The sequence below is a fragment of the Falco rusticolus genome, chromosome 3 (genome assembly GCF_015220075.1).
Source record: "Falco rusticolus isolate bFalRus1 chromosome 3, bFalRus1.pri, whole genome shotgun sequence".
Classification (NCBI taxonomy): Eukaryota; Metazoa; Chordata; class Aves; order Falconiformes; family Falconidae; genus Falco; species Falco rusticolus.
In genome coordinates this window covers 32,051,295-32,071,186 of record NC_051189.1, presented here as the reverse complement: position 1 = coordinate 32,071,186, position 19,892 = coordinate 32,051,295, and the positions used below count along the sequence as shown (strand labels likewise).

The window sequence follows — 19,892 nt, the reverse complement described above, 5'->3', positions numbered from 1 at the left end:
AAACAGCATGAGATACAGACAGGGTCTTTAATTAGGTGAACTGTAGGTGAGTGAAAAGTACGTTCTCTAAGAAGGAATTACTGAATGCAAAATATTGTACGAAGGAAAATAATACATTGGGTTTTGACCATTTTTTAAAAACTAGATGTTTTAGATAAGAGTTTCAGGCAGGTGATGCAGCACTGAACAGAAAGGTGTGTTTGCTACTGTTTAAGAGACATAATTTCAGCTATTGGCTTTAACTCTTAGATTTTTCAAGTCAGTAACTACAGAAATCAGTTTGGAAATTAAATACAAAGGCAAGATACTGCTCAGAATTGAGCTGATTATACAGTTTAGTATTTCATGATTGAAAAAAAAGTTCACAGAGAATGATTTACACGGTCCTGATGCTAACAGATAGTCCAGTCAGACAGACAAACTGCAAGAGATGCTTGGAAGTTTTCCATATGAATGGTTATTTTTAATGGGAAATTCAGCTTTCTGCAAGAAAAATGAGAATCACCCACACTGGGAAAATCAAATGGTAATGAGTAGTCTCAGTTGCATTGACCTAAATGGAGCTGACCTAGAATGTTTCATTTCAGTTCAGTTCTTCAGAAGACGGTGTTGGCTTCCTAGCAGTGAGCTCATTGCTTAAGGGTAGGTGTAGTTCAAGGGCCTAGTCCTTCTATAATCCATGTTTCTCAGAGAACGACAGCAGTTTGGGTGTCTTATCAGCATGTGCATTTCCAAGGAATTCAGTAAACAGAAAAAAAACCCCACCATTTTATGTTGTGTAACAACAAATAATTTAATCTCAGTTTTTTAAAAAATATAGTTTGGGACAAAAATAGAAGTTGAAAGAATAGCATCTTCTTTGGGGTCAAAACTCTGAAATTTGCTCCTTGTGGCAACAGAGCTACCATGATGTTGCCTCTCATCTCCTTGTTTAGGTTGCTGTCACTCAGACTGCTAAAAAAATCCTAGCTCTGCAGCCCTTGTACTGTTCTCTACAGATTGTAGCACGTACCACAACTTTTAATAATATTATTAAGGCTCATTTAGCAACACAGAGACTGTTACAGCTAGGATGATTAAGGTGGCTAGCCAGCTATGTAGTCATTGCATCCCTGTGAATCATTGCCTAATGCAAAGGACTAGCAGGGGGTCTTTTTTCAGACAAGTTGTTAGGAAAAAACCTTTATTCTCTTCTGTAGGCCTGCCACGTGCAAAGCAGTAAGTGGCGATTCTGAAGCTGTCACTTGGCCTGGAGCTAAGCATAAGCGAACTAGGCAATTATTTAGTGCAGCAAAATGTGGGACGTTAAAAGAGCTGTGCCCATGTCAGAGCCCAGAACACCAAGCTGGGTGCTGCCTTTGGAAGGCCAGAGGGTGCACAGTCCATCTAGCTGTGGGGCTGACGGGCAGCAGTGTCCCTGGGGCAGCGGGAAGTTTGGCTCCCCAGGGACCAGCCCCAGGAGCTCTGTCCCAATTTTGCCTCTTCTTCCTCCTCTCCCTTTTCTGTGGCAAGGGGCCATTGCTTGGGCTCGTCCCAGCACCACATCCTACTGGTGGCAAAAAGGTGGTTTTGCCTCCACTGGTAAGAAACTTTGACCAAACCTGAACAAAAAGGTCTTTGCTGTTGCAAAAGAGCAGAGAAGCAGAACGTTCTTTAAAATGGAAATGCACACATAAAGACTGCTTTGCACAACGCCTTCTGTAGTGTTGGAGCACTTACCTCATTTTGCTGACTTGAAGTGGGATGGTGTGCAGGCTTTCTTGTTGCGAAGAGCTTACAGCTTTTTGCCTGAGATTGTCCATAGATGACTATTCAGTTACTCTTGCACAATCTAAGTAACACTTAATTCCTTTCAGTCACAAATTATATGCTTCTGCTTAACAATAGGAGATACCAGCCTCAGACTTTCCTCCCTAAAACCAAATTTAGCAATGAGACATGCAAATGGGCCAAAAAAAAAGAGCTGGTTCAAGTCTCTGAAATAAATCCTTCTCATATCTGAGAATGAAGAAGGATCCGAAGAAGAGTTATCTTCCTCCAGCTATGACAGTCATGGCAATGAATTTCCTAAATTTAGTTCATAAAGTCTTTCGTATGGTATCAGATTCTTCAATAAAATAACTGCTTTAGATGCCAGAGATTTTGTACATAATTCCTGTACTGAAGAGGTGTCACTGCCTCTTCTTGTGGTCCAGCAAAAACATGCAGCTCTTCTACTGCTACCTAGAGGTGCCTTTCATACCAGAGAATGGTGTGGGTGAGGACAGTGGATGGGGCTGTGGATCAGTGGATTCATACCAGTGGATGGATGGAATAACTCTAACCTTCCTTCCTCCCCGGCTGGCCCCAGCCCACAGCTGACTGTGGTGGGCACAACAAAAGCGAGATCGTAGCTGCCATGCGCTCCTACACTTTGGACCAGTTCCAGAGGTACCACAAACAGCACTTTTGCCACAGTTCGTTCAAGTGGATTTGCTTATGTTTCTGTCGCTGAGCGATAGGCATGATCAGCTTTGCGGTGATCAGGACTGCTTAATGGAATATTTGCAATAGTCCTTTAAGAATCGTTCACGTTATTAGGTAGACAACATTTTAGACACAAGGTCAGACATATAGAAGGACTGCATTTAGTAGTCAGAAAGCAAATTGAGAGCAGTTCAAAAAATGATCATGTTGACATGATGTGAGTGCATTTGGCTGCTCACAGAATAGGATTATTCTTTGGGTGCTTATCATGAGTGGAGTGCTGGCACTTGTATGTAGGCATCCAGCAAATATTGCAAATAACATGTTCAACGTTGCTAGATTATAGGTCTAAGCATAAGCATCCTTGCCATATGTACCCACTGAAATGATGAGCAGGTGTCCACTATAAACCCGAGTATTGAGTTGCAGAAACAGCCCTTTGGTGTGCAGCTCACTCCTGTACTGTTAACTATATTCCAGAATTCATTAATTGTTTCTGTAGCGTCCTGCAGGGAGCTCAAAATTGTTTGTATACAGAAAAAGAATTTCTAGGCTTGTTCACGACTGTGTTTGAAGCAGTATGTTATTATTTCTGAGAGAATGAACTAATCAGTGACACAAAATTATAGTTTGCCTTCTTGGAATAGCATTCCCTTCAAAGAGGGTACAGAGAACAATGGAGCCTCAGAGGGTATTTATAACAGAGAAGGAAACACTATGAGTATGCGAGACTGAAGTCTGTGCTTTTTGTGTCACTTCTATGTTCTGATACAGGCTTCCTGAAAGCTGCTGCGCAAATCACTTTGGACAATAACTTTCTCATTATTCAAGTTCCCCATTCTAACTGAAGATAAATTCAGCACCTAAATACTTTTCCATTTTTACTTTTAGTCCATTTGCAGCTGTGTTGCTCCTGTCAATAGGACTAACAGTGATGTTCTGCTGACAGCAATGCTGAAAGCCTCCGAGCCACTCCCTTGCTGTGTTGCTACCGCAGTGCTGAGGATACTGCAGAAGAACAAGGACCAGAATGGATTTTAATATGAAATTTGAAAAGAGAGCATGAATGTGACTGGCTAACAATGTGAGAGGCCATTTTAAACACAGATATCAAGCTGTACTTTAAGAAATGCAGAAATGCCTTTTACAAACAGAAGGTGTTAGGGCAGATGATGTGATGGGGCAGGAAATGCAGGGACAATGAACAAAGAGAGGGCATCATAAAAGCAAACTCCTGACATTTAACATCATCCTGTTCTGTCACTGCTTTTTGACTCAGGCAGTCTTCCAGCTTTCAGGTTTTCAGTTTGCATCCAAGGAGTGAACATCTGGACTGTTCAAAAAAGAACTGCTGGACTGCAGAAGTGATTGGTCAAGTACATTTGGTCATTCATGCCATAGTGGTCCATGGTGGACAGCATTAAGGGGTCGCAGCCACTTTTTCTCATCACGTTTGTTGTTGTAAGAGTTAAGTTTCTCAGCTTCAGCACCAATTCTTACAGACTATGGATTCCCTTACACCTGCTACAAAAGCCACTGGAAAAATCAGATGGAAGACTCCATTGCAGCCATCCAACTTGGCCAGTTCAAATGCAGATAAGGTCACCTTCAGTTAATAAAAGTTGTGGGAGAATCTCGTTTACATCATCAATTAAAAGCATTCAGAAGTTTTTACAGCCCTGAGTATGAAACTCTGTGACAACCCAGGATCCTGCAATTTCTGTCTGTTTCTCTCCCTCATGAAATAAAGGTCATGTATGGAAGTTAGCATTGGTGAAAGTGAATTTAAGATAATACTGTGTCATCATTTTATTAAAAGGTCAGTTAAAAATACCATTAAAAAGATAAGTGAAAAAATGTTAAGTGCAATCAGCTGTTCAATATTCACCCCTCAGCAAGATTAAAAAGGATATTCATGCTTTTAAGTTTCTTTAATAATCAGTTTCTTCTCCTCCTTGGAAGAAAGTCAATATGCTAACTCAGAATTGAGCTGTAGGTCAAAAGTGGTTTTTTTTGACTGTTAAAGCCTCAGAGAGGAAATATTGCTAATGAAGAGGGAAAATATCACTTAAGAGTTGATCAAGAGGAAATCTGTTTCAAGTGAACAGTTTTGAATTGTATAGAATACTTGCATACATTTCTATATTTATGTAATACTGGCATGGGAATATAGCAATACAGCTATACTTTTCACATCACTGATTTTCTGAAGTTAGTACTGGTGAGATGGTTTTGTATGGCCAGAAAGTCTTAGAAACTATGTGTGCTGATGAGCTATGTCTGGTTTTATTCTACTGGTTATCCCTCCCATGGAACACTATTGCACAGTGAGGATTACAAAGAGGTTACTGGGGTTTCCTTCATTTAGCATGGAGGGCTGAGCTCTCTGAGCCACACTGCCCAGCATGACAGCCACAAAAGAGGAGCACCAGCAGAAAAGGTGGTGGTGGTGGGGAACAATTTCTAGTGCTTAGATGGATTTCTGCCAGGACTGGGACCAAATGTGTAAAGCCTGAGCAGCAACTCTGCACCACGATGCACAAAGGTTGGGTGAGGAACTTCAAAGAGGGTTGTTGGTGAGTAGGATGGTGCCAGTGGGAATGTGATTGGGAAGAGAGGCTGCAGCACAGCTACAGCCTTCAGCTTCGGACAAGCCTCCCTAAGGCAGCAGAGCAAGGCCAGCAAGTGCCAGGCACTCACATCTCCTGCTACAGCCCAGGTGGGGAGGCTTCATACCACAATCAGGCTAATCTTTGAGTCCTGCTGTGTACCAATCCAACAAAAAACTATTACTAAGCTCACTAACCTTCTTACTCTTATCTTCCCAGCAATCTGGACACAGAAGAGCTCTGCGGTAAGTTCCTTCTTGGGCAAGAACAGTATCTATGCCTGTGGCAGACTTGTGCAAGTAAACATATCATGTGATAAGATTTTTTTTTTTCTGTTTAATCTTTGTAGCTCCAACAGAAAATAACTTCAATTGAAAGAAATCCCGGGAAAACACAGATGACTTACAATCTTTTCAGACTGTCAACCATTCCATTAAGAAATTACTTAGAAAATATTTTTCCTAATACTTGTGTTCTCTGATTTTCAAGATATGTTCTGATATAAAAATAGACATAACTTTTACCTGACTTCTCTTTTATGCAAGATATTTTTTTTTTCTAGTTAGTTTGTCACTTCCAGAGGTATGAGTGCTTTTGGCAATTTCAAAAGCAACGGTCACATTAGTACTCCTAGAGTAAATTCATCCAGTACACTGGAAGAAAATTCATTACTTCCCTCCAACTTGAGTCAGTGAAAACAGTAAAGCTCTATTATCCTTCATCACAAAAACTCCTGTAAGACCTAGAATTTGGCTCAGTTACCCATTTCTGTACCCTGTTCTGGGCTGTGAGTCATTTCCCCACAGCCCTGTTTGCTGATCTTACAGCACCTGATTTAAGTGTGCTGCTTACAGCAAAAAAACAAGTCACAGAACATTTCTGCAAGTCCTCCCACAAAGTGACAAAGAAACCCTATTATACTTGTCAGAACTATCCTATTTCTGAGGGAAAGATAATAGGCTGATAAATTTTCCAATAGCCAGCAACTCTGAAGACCTGCAAAGGTTGAAAATACTACCAGCTCATTTATCCACCCACAGAGTAACTCCACCTATGACCAGGACCCCACTAAGCATCATCTCAGCCTGTGGCTTATAAACATATAAGACTCAGCTGAAGTGAATTGGGCTGTGATGATTTCTGCTGATTGAGCATCTGGCCAAAACTATATCAAACTGGCCAAGGAAGGCAGATGCTTTAGTTCCACAATGGACTTGCTGCTTTGATGCTGCGCTGGCTCACAGGTTTGCTTGGTACTTGACCCCACCAGGAACCTTAGGCTGGCCAGAGAGAGGGCTGAGGGGGCTGTCTGCCCTGCACTGGCTCTGTTTGCTGTCTGCTTTGACTAAGCATGGCTTGCTTCAGTGGCCTTTTGAACCTTTCATAGGTTGCTGCTGGGGTGTTTCTCATCTGTGAGTCTGGTACTGAGCTGAGGCAGCTCTTGCTAAGCTATCTCAGTGCACCTCAGAAATGAAGCTTTGCTTCCAGGGTACTAATTCATAACACATTTTCATTCTAAATCAGTTTATTCAATCTCTCAGCAATATCAAGTTATATCGCAGTGTTCCTGAAGCCTTATGCTTTCATGACTGCCCTGAGAAGCTCATGCTGATCTCTTAAAAGCCTCAAAGTATTGCTATTTATTATTTCAAAAAGCACCCATCTAATCTTGTTCTTCCTGTCTGCCATTTAGATGTTGTTTTTCATCCTTGTTCAGGTGATCTGGTGTCTAAATGCATTGTCTAACACAGTGTCTGGCTTTCCACATAATTTTCTTTCTTTTTCACACTTTTTTCTTCCTGTGTCTCCCTCTATTGGATTTTGCTGCATCAACCGAATGGGAACTTGGGTCATGATTTCCCAAGTTTGCCTCCAGCACCTGTTGTATGACTGAGTTATGCCCTCAGATTTAACATCAGCTCTTTCTGTTAAAACACACTTTGCTTTGAGCAGCTATGCAAGGGCATCCTGCATCTTACGTTATTTCCATTATTTTTGTTAGAAGTATTTTGCATGCACCGTATTTGTTGAAAATATAATCATAGCACCTGGCACTAGAGCTTATCTGGCAGCTCATGGTCTCCATTTCTCAGAGAGAAGCAACCATTCTCAGCTGACCTCAACTCACAACAGCTCCCACTTGATCTTACCTCCTCTAATGGCTTTACTAGAATTACTCATTTTTGTAGCAATATAATCAGATTTAGTACATACACATGAAAACTTCATCTCCTGCTACTAACCCTAAAGTAAACTATTAGACTGAAAACCTAGTTTAGAATAAAACTGCAGATACTTTGGGAAAAAGTCTGTTTCAGCATTCAAACTGGTATTTTAAATTTTTGTCAATTTGGCAACTCGTTTATTGAAAGAAAATGTTTTGAAACACTGATTTTGATATTTTAACTACTCCAGGAATGATTTTCAGGGGAAATAATACAAAAATAATAATAAAAAAATCTTTTCATTTTAGTTCTCATTCATTTTATATATTTAGATAGTTAATACCATAACTGAATTCAGACTTTATAAAATTATTTAATGAAATACTGGTTTTTCAGGTCATTAACAAGTGATGTGGGTTTTCTTCTTCTTTTAGAATATTTTTCCCAGCACTTGGGAGAGTATGAAAATGTTCTGTCTGTCTTGGAAGACTTAAACTTAACCATACTGAAGGCAATGGACAAAACAAAGAAAGTAAGTAAAAACTGAAATTTTCTTTACATTGTATATTTTGTTTATTTGAACATGTATCCAGTATTTTTTGTATCTAAGTAGAAGTTCTTGCAAATAGACATGTTTGTATCAAAAGTCCAGTAGGACAAGGCTTGCCAGAATGGTTCAGTCTCAGAGCTGGAAAGCTCTGTCTGCAAAGTATTACAGTTTGGATATAATCAATATTGTCTTAGTAAATGATCTGAAAAATGTTCTTCCAATTGTGGTACCAAGAGGTATTGTGGTGCCAAATGTGGGTATTATCAGCATATCAACATGTGGAAATAGTCTGAATTTGAAAAAATAATTGTGGTGGGTTGACCCTGGCTGGATGATCACTCCCCTCCTCCACCAGACAGGGGACAGAAAATATGATAAAGGCTCGTACATTGTGATAAGGACAGGGAGATCACTCAGCAATTACAGTCACAGGCAACACAGATTCAACTTGGGGAAAATTAATTTAATTTATTACCAATCAAATCAAAGTAGGATAGTAAGAAATAAAGCCAAATCATAAAAGCACTTAACCCCCACCCCTCCCTTCTTCCCAGGCTTAGCTTCACTCCTGATTTCTCTCCCTCCTCCCTCCAGCAGCGCAGGGGACAGGGAATGGGGCTGGGGTCAGTCCCTCACACGCTGTCCCTGCTGCTCCCACCCTCAGGGGGAGGCTCCTCACACTGCCCTGCTCCAGCCTGGGGTCCCCCCCACCGGGTGCCATCCTTCAGGCACAGCCGGCTCCAGCGTGGGTCCCTGTGGGGTCACAGCCCGGCCAGCAGCCCTGCCCCAGCCTGGGCTCCTCTACCCATGGCGCCACAGGCCCTGCCAGGAGCTGCTCCAGCGTGGGCTGCCCGTGGGGGCACAGCCTCCTTTGGGCACCCACCTGATCCATCGTGGGATCCTCCATGGGCTGCAGGTGGATATCTGCTCCACCATGGACCTCCATGGGCTGCAGGGGACAGCCTGCCTCACCGTGGGCTTCACCATGGGCTGCAGGGGAACCTCTGCTCTGGCTCCTGGAGCACCCCCTGCCCTCCTGCACTGACCTGGGTGTCTGCAGGGCTGTTGCTCTCAATCTCACTCCTCTCTCTGGCTGCAAGGGCTGTTGCACAGCAACTTTTCCCCCTTCTTAAATACATTGTCCCAGAGGGACTACCGCTATCACTGATGGGCTCAGCCTTGGCCAGTGGTGGATCCATCTTGGAGCTGGCTGGCATTGGCTCTGTTGGACATCGGAGGAGCTTCTGGTAGTGCCTCACAGAAGCCACCCCTGTAGCCCCCTGCTACCAAAGCCTTGCCACGCAAACCCAACACAATTTCCCACCAAGAGCAACTAGAGTTTGGCTGGGCTATGGACTCCTAGACTTAAATGAAGGTCAACCATATTGTCCCCATCACTCCAAAATATCTCCATGTCTAGATATTTTTAACCCAACAGACTGGCAGATAACTGACTCCTGCGAGGTAATTGCAGCATAATTTCTGCGTACTTTGTTGCCCTCTGTGGTCTGAAAGGGCTGTCCACCCCAGCTTTCTTGAACTAAGCTTTTCTGTAGTCTGCCAGCCCTGCGCTATCTGAAAGTGAAAATACTGAGACGTCTATGGGAGAAAACATTCCGGTGCCTCAGCAGGTTCAAGAAACTTTGAAACCAGACTTCCTTGGACCATTCTGGGGCCGGATCCCAGCAGCCTAACCAAACTAAATAGAACCTGGAAAGACAGGAAGCCCTTAAGGGTGTAGGAGCGGTTCATGCCCTGTTGCTTTACGGGAAGGTGCTGAGCTAAAAATGCAGAGAGACAGATACAGCAAGGAGCATCTTTCAGCAGGTAAAAGGCTGAGTTGCATTTGCAAGCAACACCTTAATACAAAAAGCATCTTACTGGAGGATGCTAGGGGAGCTACAGTCCTTCTGTTTTGGTCTTTTGTTACTGGCCTTTTGTGTTTTAACCTTAAACAAGGAAGGGGAACGCATATCTGAAGATTTTTAGAAGGATTTGTGGCATTTGATATTTGATCATTTCTCTCCTTGGGATGGAGAGAGTCTGCATGAGTTACTTACACAGTAGTGTAAGGACAGATTAATCATTGGCGTCAGTTGTTGTTACTGTACCTGCCAGGCTGATATTTTCCTGATCAAAGTACAAGCTGGGATAGTTCTGTTTATCTTGTTTCTACTTCATCTTTATATGCAGGAAGCATTAACAATTAAAGACACAGCAAAACTTTACAAATGCATTGGAAGGCTTGTTTGTTTAAGCCTATTTTTTTCTGACTTTTTTTTTATATTAAAACGCAGAAGTGTATTTAAATAAATATTTAATCTTTTTTATTACCCAAATAGACAATATTTTCAGCGAGCTGCATTTTTATTATATTATAAGTAGCTTGCAGTCACATATAAATACATTTAAACTTTGCAACCCAGAGCACAGTAATAAATTCTGTCATTGAATAATGACATAGATAAAAATAGACTAGTTTTTTTAAGGTGCTTGACATTTCCATTCTATTGATGTGTGAATACTGGAAATCAGAAACTTACAGACTAAAGAACACGTCTGAAGTTATCAGGCCATAAAGCTGCAATTTGTCAGCTATTCAGTAAGAACAAGTTTTGCTCTATCATTTTTATTTCTGGTATAAAACAACCTGCTGCTGGTGGTGAACTATTCTGTACTCAGTAAACTAGCAAAGGTTGTTTAATCACCAAACATGTAATTTTCATGTGAAGCAAAGCTGAAAATATAGAAGTATTCAGGGGTTTAAACAGGCATCTAGTGGTATTTTAGAAAACCTGGGGTATTTGAGGATGTCCAAGATGTCTGCACGGGCCTGACAAATAGCATGCAGGACCTTTAGGAGACCCGGGAGCAGGATGAGACCTCCTTCTAGGGCAGCAGCTGGAAACCAGCTGGGTTTCTGTAGAGCACCAGACTCCAGTTTAGGTACTTGAATAACTCTGAGGTCTCTGAAGGGTTTTTCCCAGAGGAGCTGTCTCACAGAGGAAGAACTGATGATGGCTTACCCTGACCTGACAGTGCCTTTTTTATCAAAGCCATAACACCCATTTGAAGTTCCATTTTCTTTCTTTCACCAGCTGAAGAGCACTCCCCTCTCCTCCTGTCTCCTGCCTTCCCTTTTGCCAACTGCATGGCGTCATTTTACAGCCAGGATGTACCCTCATGTGTCCCCACTGTCACTGTCACCTGCACCGTGAAGGCTGGCAGCAGAGGCTTGCAGGGAAGCAGGGACCATTTTGGATTGTTTTAACCCCCCCCTGCTCCAGAGGGCAGTTTATACTGCAGTGTTGGTGACAGTCTAACCACAGCTGGCTGGTGGCCAAGCGACCATGCCAGGGGGATTTCAGGGTGGGACATGCTCCCTGCTCCGTGATTTCAGTGACTGCTGGCTTGAGCCTCACCTGACCTGTTAAGTCTGTCATGGATCTGACAATAGTCTTGACATACAGAGCACCAGCTCTTCAGTCACTGGAGTGACAGCTAAAGTTCAGACTGTCTGCACTGGCACAATGATGAAGTGGTGGGAACTGGGAATCCCTGAGCGAGCACCTGAGCCCAGCAGAGATGCTTCCTCAGTGTGGTTTCTTTTTCACTGCAGATGCAGAGTTTGTGTGGCACCCATGGAGGCCACCCTGTCAGCTGCCTCAGAAGTGACTTAAGGCCACTATACCTGTTGTAAAAGTAATCCAACCTCCAGCAGCAAAAAGCTTCGTATCTACACTGTTTCTTAGGTTATATTGTTTATATGTATTAGATGGTACATTTTAATTTCAAAAGGAAATAGTGCAATAGATTTTTTAAGTAAACTGAAACTGTCTTTTATAGCTAAGAGTGCTTATAAGACAAAATTTTGATCCAGTGAGTAAGACTAGAGCTTCACCCTGTATAATTTTATATCTGACGTGGAAATCCTGTAACTATAAAGCAACAGCAACCTCCTGGATGGATTCGGGCAGGACTATTGTACAGCTACTAGAAAGCATTTATGAACAGCAAAATGAAATATTAAAATCTAAAGTAAAGGGAACATCAAAATAACCAAGGACTGTCAGCACAGTAGAAAATTGTTTAAACAAATCTCGAAGATTCTCCCCTCAATGTGTTTTTCTGTCTCATCATCCTTATTTCATTGTTCTCATTCCATTTCTTTACATCTCTTATTCCTCACAAGTACAGCAAACCCTTTTTTCCATAGATAAAAGCCAGGCTTAGGATGGAAATGAAAAGCCTAAGTTTAGGATGAAAATGAAAGATAATTTTTACTCAACAGAGCAATCAAGTTCTGGAATAGTCTTCCAAGCATTTGGGGGCGAACTGCTTTTTACATGTTGCTTGCAAAAACCTAGAAAGGGGAATGTGTAATGTGCAACAGCAAGATGCTGGATTCAGTGACTGGGACAGCATGTGTCAGTCAGTTCTTTGCTCCTATGAAATCATTCATTTCTGTGCTTTGCTCAAAAACACCCAAAGCTAAGTGAAATTAATGCAGCTTCTTATTACTGGGAAACCTCTTGAATAGTCTAAAAATAGGAGCTGGTCAAATTAAAAAGATTATAGGAGCTGAAAGAGTAACACAGGGACATGCAATTTAGTTACTGATGGTGCATTTACAATAATTATGTAAATTAATGCACTCTGTGAGGTAGATACCCATTATAAACCAGAATACCTAGATCTTTTTAATAGCCCATTTGAGTAGTAGTAACAGCAGCGATTATGCAAATTATATTGCAAAACAAAATAACTGGGGAAAAGCTAGATAAGCATATGTCAACAATAGAGTTCCACAACTAACATGTGTTTGAGCAAAAAAGAAGTTTCAAGATTTTTTTTTGTTTTCACAAAATCCATGTTAAATTTTCTGACACCAGTTTTTGCATGTGATTAGAATTTATTAACATTTTTCACAGAATCAAGTCTTGTTCTCTTTGAAATAGCGATTTTTACAAATGCACCTTTCACAGTATGAACGTAATGAGTAGCTTGTGTGTAGGAGTAACGTAAGGCAGGTATTACTCAGTTTATCCTGATTATTAATTTTCATGCATTGGCTTTGAATTTACTTAATTTGTTCCTTTATGTTTATCACTACGTTTTTTTCAGTTCAGTGTCAAACAAAAATCATAGAATCACAGAAATATTCAGGTTGGAAAAGACTTCTCAAGATCAAATCCAACTGTAAATCTAACACTCCCAAGTCCACAACTGAATCATGTCCCTAAGTGCCACATCTACATATTTTTTCAATACCTCCAGGGATGGTGTGTCAGCACTCCCTGGGCAGCCTGTTCTAATGTTTGACAATGCTCTCAGTGAAGAATTCTTTCCTTATATCCAGCCTAAACCTCCCATGGTGTAACTTGAGGCCATTTCCTCTTGTCCTGTCACTTGTTACATGGGCAAAGAGACCATCACCTGCCTGCCTACAGCCTCCTTCAGTGAGTTGCAGAGACCAATAAGGTCCCCCCTGAGACTCCTCCTCTTGTCCAGGCTGAACACCCCCAGCTCCCTCAGCTGCTCCTCACAAGACCTGTGCTCCAGACCCTTCACCAGCTCCGTTGCCCTTCTCTGGACACGCTCCAGCACCTCAATGTCCCTCTTGCAGCGACGGGCCCAAACCTGAACCCCGGATTCGAGGTGTGACCTCACCAGTGCTGAGTACAGGGGCACGATCACCGCCCTGGTCCTGCTGGCCACACAGTTTCTGATACAGGCCAGGATGCTGTGGGCCCCCTTGCCCCCCCGGGCACACTGCTGGCTCATGCCCAGCCGGCCGTCAGCCAGCTCCCCCAGGCCCTTCTCCCCCAGGCAGCTTCCCAGCCGCTCTGCCCCAGCCTGCAGCGCTGCCTGGGGCTGCTGTGACCCAAGGGCAGGGCCCGGCACTGAGCCTGGTTGAACCTCCTACAACTGGGCTCGGCCCATCGGTCCAGCCTGCCCAGATCCCTCTGCAGAGCCTCCTGCCCTCCAGCAGAGCAACCCCCACCCTCAACTTGGTGTTGTCTGCCAACTCACTGAGGGTGCACTCGATCCCCTCATCCAGATCACTGATAAAGGTATTAAACAGGACTGGCCCCAGTACTGAGCCCTGGGGGACATCACTGTGACTGGTCACCAACTGGATATAGCTCCATTCACCACCACCCTTTGGGCTCAGCTGTCCAGGTAGTTTTTCACCCAGCAAAGAGTACGCTCATCCAAGCCATGAGCAGCCAGTTTCTCCAGGAGATGCTGTGGGAAAGTCTGTCAAAGTCTTTACTAAAGTCCAGGTAGGCAATATCCAAAGCCCCTTCCTCATCCACGAAGCAGGTCATCTTGTCATAGAAGATTAGGTTCGTCAAAATACCATAGCCATCTCCCATCTTGATGTTTTTAAGTGGATAAAATATCCAAATTCCATTGGAAATGAAAGGCCAGAGTAAAGAGTTACTAATTTTATTATTCATTATAAAGAAATAGAAATCTGTTCAGGATGAAGAGCACATAAAGTGCTTGAGCTGCAGTGGTACCATTCAGTACATTTTTTCTTTTGGCCATGGATGACTTGACCTAAATTCCTTGGGGGTTTGGGCTTTTTTTACAATTCCCTAATTTTTTATGAGACAGGCCAGCAGGTGGTTTGAATTGGAGTCTGGATCCTTTTTGTATAAATCCATGTAATCAACTGTTCAGCAGCTCCTTGCTGTAAATGCAGCTGAAGAGAGGAATGCTGGTGATAGTGTGAAATGTATCATGAGTTGTACCCTACTACAAGGCAGAGAGGACACTATGAATAAACAGCTATTTTTATCTAGGGACATTATTAAATGAAGTTTTAGAATTTCATTTCATAGGATTTTCTATCTATAAAATTTATTAAAGATTGTGACTTAGTGCAAATGAAGTCAAACACAGATAAATTCAAAAAGCTGCAAGTGATGAATTTTGAGCAGTTGTGCAATTCCAGAGATTCACCCCTTCCCTCTCTTCCTAGATCCTTATCAGAGTAATGAAAACTCTTGGGAACTTCTTTGATCTTTTTTGTGGAAGTCTTGTACCTACTGGGTCAGAAAGAGGCAATGTTCAAAATTTTGCTGGTAGCAGAGATGATGTGTTAAATAGAATTTAAAAAGCCAAACAACCAACCCTTAATTAAGTTAATATCCATACCTTTAAACATAAAAATGTGTAGAAATAACTTCACAGCAGAAAAAATAAAATCATTTAACCTAGCCATTCTCCTGCAAATACCTGTGAAACCCACCAACAGCTTTGATGTTTTCCTTGTATCCTTACAGCCTTCTCCCAGGAGCAATGGCATTACACATATCCTTGCTACCTGCTGAGATAAAACAGTTTCTTGTCTCTAAGCTATGTGGTGCACTTAATAGCAATTAAATAGGAGTTACTTTTTATCTATGCATGAATTTTGTACATAATATTACTGCAATAAGAGTCTATGACTCCTTCAATAATGCCAGTAAAAGAAAAGTGATAGACTTTTCTGTTCTGATACACGCTGTTACAAGTGTGCGTCAATATTCTCCTATAATCGCCCATGGGTGCCCATTTTATTTCATTGCTCTTTATGTCAGCACTGCAAGTGTTTAGTAGGATTGTCGCTGTTCCAATTCCCTAGGCGGAATTTAAACATGTAATTTATTCCAAATATAATACTTCAATAAACTTGTAAAGCTTGTGCCGCACTCTAAAACTGAAGTTGAATCTATTTAATAGCTTAGCAGGTAATGCCTTTACTCAGTCTTACAGTGAGGGTGCTGTAAAAGTTGCATTTGTGTGAAGTCAACACAGTGCACATCTCTGGATCTGGCTTCTGATGAAATTATGATTTTATTCTGACCCTGTTCTGATTCTGTCCTACAGTCTGCAGAATTAGATCTTACGGATTGAAATTGAAAAGCCTTGATTTCTTTTTCATTTTAGTAGTTGTTCTGACTTATTTTTTATCCTCAATTTAAAGTTGTAAACCAGAGTGTTGTTCCACTAATGTAGGACCTAAACACACAGGGCAGGAGACATTCCATAATCAAGGGAAATTTAAATAGATTATTCCTTGCTGAGTTTTACTCGATGATAACTACTTTTCATTTGTCCTGAGGGTATTTTCTGTAAGGATAAGCATAAATAATTTTTATAAAATCATTTTCATATGAGATATAAAACAGGAAAAAGAAATTGGCAGAGTAATATAACACTAATAACTAACTACTATAATGTTACAAATAAAGTACAATAAAGTTATAAAGTGTTATATAACAAACTACTAGATAGCGAAATAGCAATATAGAGAGGGGGGCAAGGGGACTAGATTTGTTCAACCTGGAGAAAAGGCTGAGTGAGGGAATATGTAAATGTATTATCTAAAGAAGGGTTATACAGAAGACAAAACAACACTGTCTTTTTCAGGGGCACATAGCAAAAGCACAGGAGGCAACAGGTACAGTTTGTGGAAGGGAAAATGCTGACTAGACATTTGGAAAATAACTTCGAGCACAGAGAGTGCAACAGTGGACCAGAGAGAGAGCGTAATCTCCATCCTTGGAGTTATTCCAAACTCAGCACAGTCCCCGTGCAGCCTGAACAAGTTTTGAAGTTGGCCCTGCTCTAAACAGGAGGCTGGACTAGATGACAGCCAGACATCCTTTCCCACTAAGTCTGTGGAGCTCTTGCCCGAGCTCCTACCCATTCTGAGAGATTTCAGAGTTATTTTTTGTCCCAACCAAGATTAGTTTGCTTGCCCCAAGTAAGCAAACACAGGTATCTCCCTCCTTCCCCATCTGAAGGAGCTAGTTTTCTGTTCAGTGGATCAGCATGGTGTCCCGTCACCCCAGGGGAGATCATCAGGGCTGGCCCCAGGGCTCGAGAGGGTCAAGAGAGTTGCTGAACCTGTGGTAGCCCTGAAATGTGGATTCCCTTAGGAGGTACCTAAGGTCTGCCTCCTCAGCCTTTATAAAAGGAGAACCTCTTCTGCAGCTTTTAAGATAGCCGTAAGCCAGTTTTAAAGGCCATGGTGACCTTTTCTGCAGGGAAATTGCTAATTGTGTATTTTCAGTTGCATTAATGGAAACTCCCATCTTAGCTGCTCACAAAGGTCACAGTCATCTCTTGATGAGGAAGATGTGGAAAATTACCCTCGTTCACTCACACTCAGTAAAACTAACAAACGTAATATGTTAACACAGACTTACTTCATCTGGACTGCCCAAACTGCTGTGCAGTATAATGTATATGCTAATGAATGGTAATTTACAGCTAATGAAATTAAAGAAACGGACCATTTTTCTAGTTTACACACAGATGCTATCAGCGGGTGTCATTATTAATTGGTGTCAGTATACTGACAATACAAATGCTAGGCATGCCAGTTAAGCTGATTCTACCATAGTATATATTTAATAAATTTATATACTTTTTTTAATTCATAATTAACATTTTCTTTCTTCTAGTGTGATCTTGTACCAGTGTGCCTTTAGTAAAATGCAAATGAAGGCACTTTTCTGTAGGAAGTAGCGTGGTGAAACAATAACAAAGCATGGCTGTAATTCCTCATTGCTGAGAGATGGAGTTGAGGTTTAAGTTGAATTGTAACAGACAATCTTTTTTCCTCCGTAACTTAAATTATAATAATGCTGACAGTTGTATATGTTGAATACCTTCCTCTAGGATCTTTGAATAATTTTAGAAGGACTGGTAGGAGTAGTTATCTTTCAGTGGGCAGGAGTCAAAGTTGCCCAACATTGCTGTAAGCTCAGGACTGCTGGCCTCAGAGCCATTACTAAAAGAAAAATACTGAGTAGTCATTTGCCCAGCTGGCTGCATTAAGAAGGTTAAGTAATTCTGCATAGAAGAGTTGTAAACACCAACATTTGGGTAAAATATACATAAGGAAAAAATCTTTGATAATTCCAGACTCCCACAGATTGTTAGCATGCTGCCTGCCTAGCCCATCATTACAAAAAAGCTCTGTGTACCTGATAAGGTAACTCCAAGCCATATTTAAAGATCACAAGGACCTGTTCCACAGGGAAGCCTTTAAATGTAGAACTTAGGGGAGAACAGGGCGGGAAGAGAAAAAGACTAAATCCTGGTGCAGTGCACAAACCTGAAGTAGCTCTGATGAAAAAAAAACCCACCTCAATAACTTTCAGATGCAGGAAAGCATTTCTGAAGAAGCCAAAAAGCAGCAAGCCTCAGACAGTAGCAAGTATTACACAGCTAACGTTTATATGATACCCCCCATTAGCAAGGACCCACCTGAACGGTTTGCAAAATGAAACAGCATTGATGTACTGTTTAAGTTGTAATTCAGCATGCCAGTATCAGATTTACCATGATTATGAGCAGGAAGCTATATGGAGGTATCTGTAGCATTAACTTTTTGGATGCCCGGAATTTTAAAACACTTTGATTATTTTCCTCTTGTGAGGTTGCTTTGGTATTCAAAAACTTACAAGAAATGGTCAGTTCTGTACCGTTTTGTTCACTTACTTCCAAGAGCACTGGCAAAAGCTGAAAAATTAAAATATAACCTGGATTTCTACTCCAGGGTTTTACTTAGCTGTCCATGCTACACAGATTCACACACATTGTTCTAACATGCCACAGAGAATCAAAATTTTTGGAAATTAAGTGATCTTTTTAGGTGCACCAAAGTTTCAAATCAGTTACAATGGAGACAATTTAGAGGAAAAAAACCAGCTTTCCTATTGCATACTAAGATTTAGTAATCATAAAGGTTGCCATAAATGTTATTTATAGGACTGATGTGAGTCTCTCAAAAGGTGAGCTACTCAAAAGGTAGACAGCCAACCTCCCATGAGTACCTATTTTAAAAATGTGTAAATAAGAAATTATTTGTCAGAGGGTGGCTCTCACCTGATTAATCTGAAGACAGAAGAAGTAAATATAGATGACCATAAAGCTCCTATGTAATTAATTTCTGGTGATTTATGGGTCGTTTAACATCTGAGGTTTCTGTAGCAGAAGTCTTCCAAGAAGAACTAACAATAACATGCATACGTTGTGAATAAATTGCTCTTATTAGAGAGCAAAATGCTTTTAAAGTTATTATCTTAGATCTTCTATTTTATGTTTAGATTTCAAAACATCCCATATTTATGTTCTGATTGCAAACACATACTTGCAAAAATTCTAAGTCAAAAAGGCATTTCAGCTGTAATTCACACTGGGAAGAACAGGGAAGAGCTTAAAAATACCCATATGCATTGCCAAAAATACTCAAATGGGTTCTCGGCTAGAGGAGGCAGCAACACCATTCAAATGACAAGTTTTCTTTAAAGCTTGGAGATAACAGACCATCTATCTTCAGATGCAGTGACCAGAGAAATCTTATTCAATGCACCTCATATTTTATGAAACCGTTTTAGATGAAATGGTACCCAAAGGCTTCCAAGATCAGCTTAGTGGGTTTTCTGCACACATAAACACTCTAGAGCATATGAAAAATGGATACCAGCATACTTTCATCCAAGTAGGAGGCAACAAATTAATTCAGACTTTGAGATGGAAGTGCATTTTCCTTCTCTGTTCCTGATGGGAGCTATACACAGTAAGCAGAGGCTCTAGGGGTCTGCTCTATCCTCTTTATTAAATTTATTAACGAGAAAAAAGCAAAGAGGATGTTTATATTATTGTGTAGGTGACCCCCCTCATACAGCATTACCTGCATGTCACTGGGGTTTGTAGATCTGGGATTGCCAGAAAAGTTACAAGTTGACTCGATCCATGGAAATATGAATCATTGGGCCAGGGAGAGAGCAGGTATAAGAATTTTTCTGAAATTATCTACACAAAATAGGCATAAATATTTTCGAACACATAAAATATATTGGAAATGTTGTTACACAAAGAACCATTACAGACTGCTAAATATAGGTGCAAACTTTTCTAATAACCAAGCTCCAACTCAAAGAACATTTAGACATGCATTTCATGTAATTGTGAAATATACAGATACATGGTTTCAAAAATAATTAAACAAGTTAAAGGAACAAGCATCAGTCAAAGACTGTAAAATTCAGGAGGCAGTCTCTGTGGCACAGGCAGTCCGTCAGTCAAACTGCT

The 19,892-nt window shown here is 41.2% G+C and overlaps 1 protein-coding gene across 2 annotated transcripts in view; it reads left to right on the top strand.

Moving 5' to 3' along the window:
- Positions 1–19,892, top strand: part of NECAB1 (N-terminal EF-hand calcium binding protein 1) — a 66,506-nt gene that overhangs the window by 27,639 nt on the left and 18,975 nt on the right. Inside the window, exons 2-4 of one of the 2 annotated variants that reach the window (XM_037382201.1) lie at positions 3,241–4,285; positions 5,295–5,320; positions 7,675–7,772. In XM_037382201.1, coding sequence (XP_037238098.1) covers positions 4,224–4,285; positions 5,295–5,320; positions 7,675–7,772 — 186 coding nt within the window. In that variant the 5' untranslated portion in view covers positions 3,241–4,223. The remainder of the gene's footprint in view (positions 1–3,240; positions 4,286–5,294; positions 5,321–7,674; positions 7,773–19,892) is intronic. The other variant, XM_037382200.1, reaches the window with a different exon arrangement.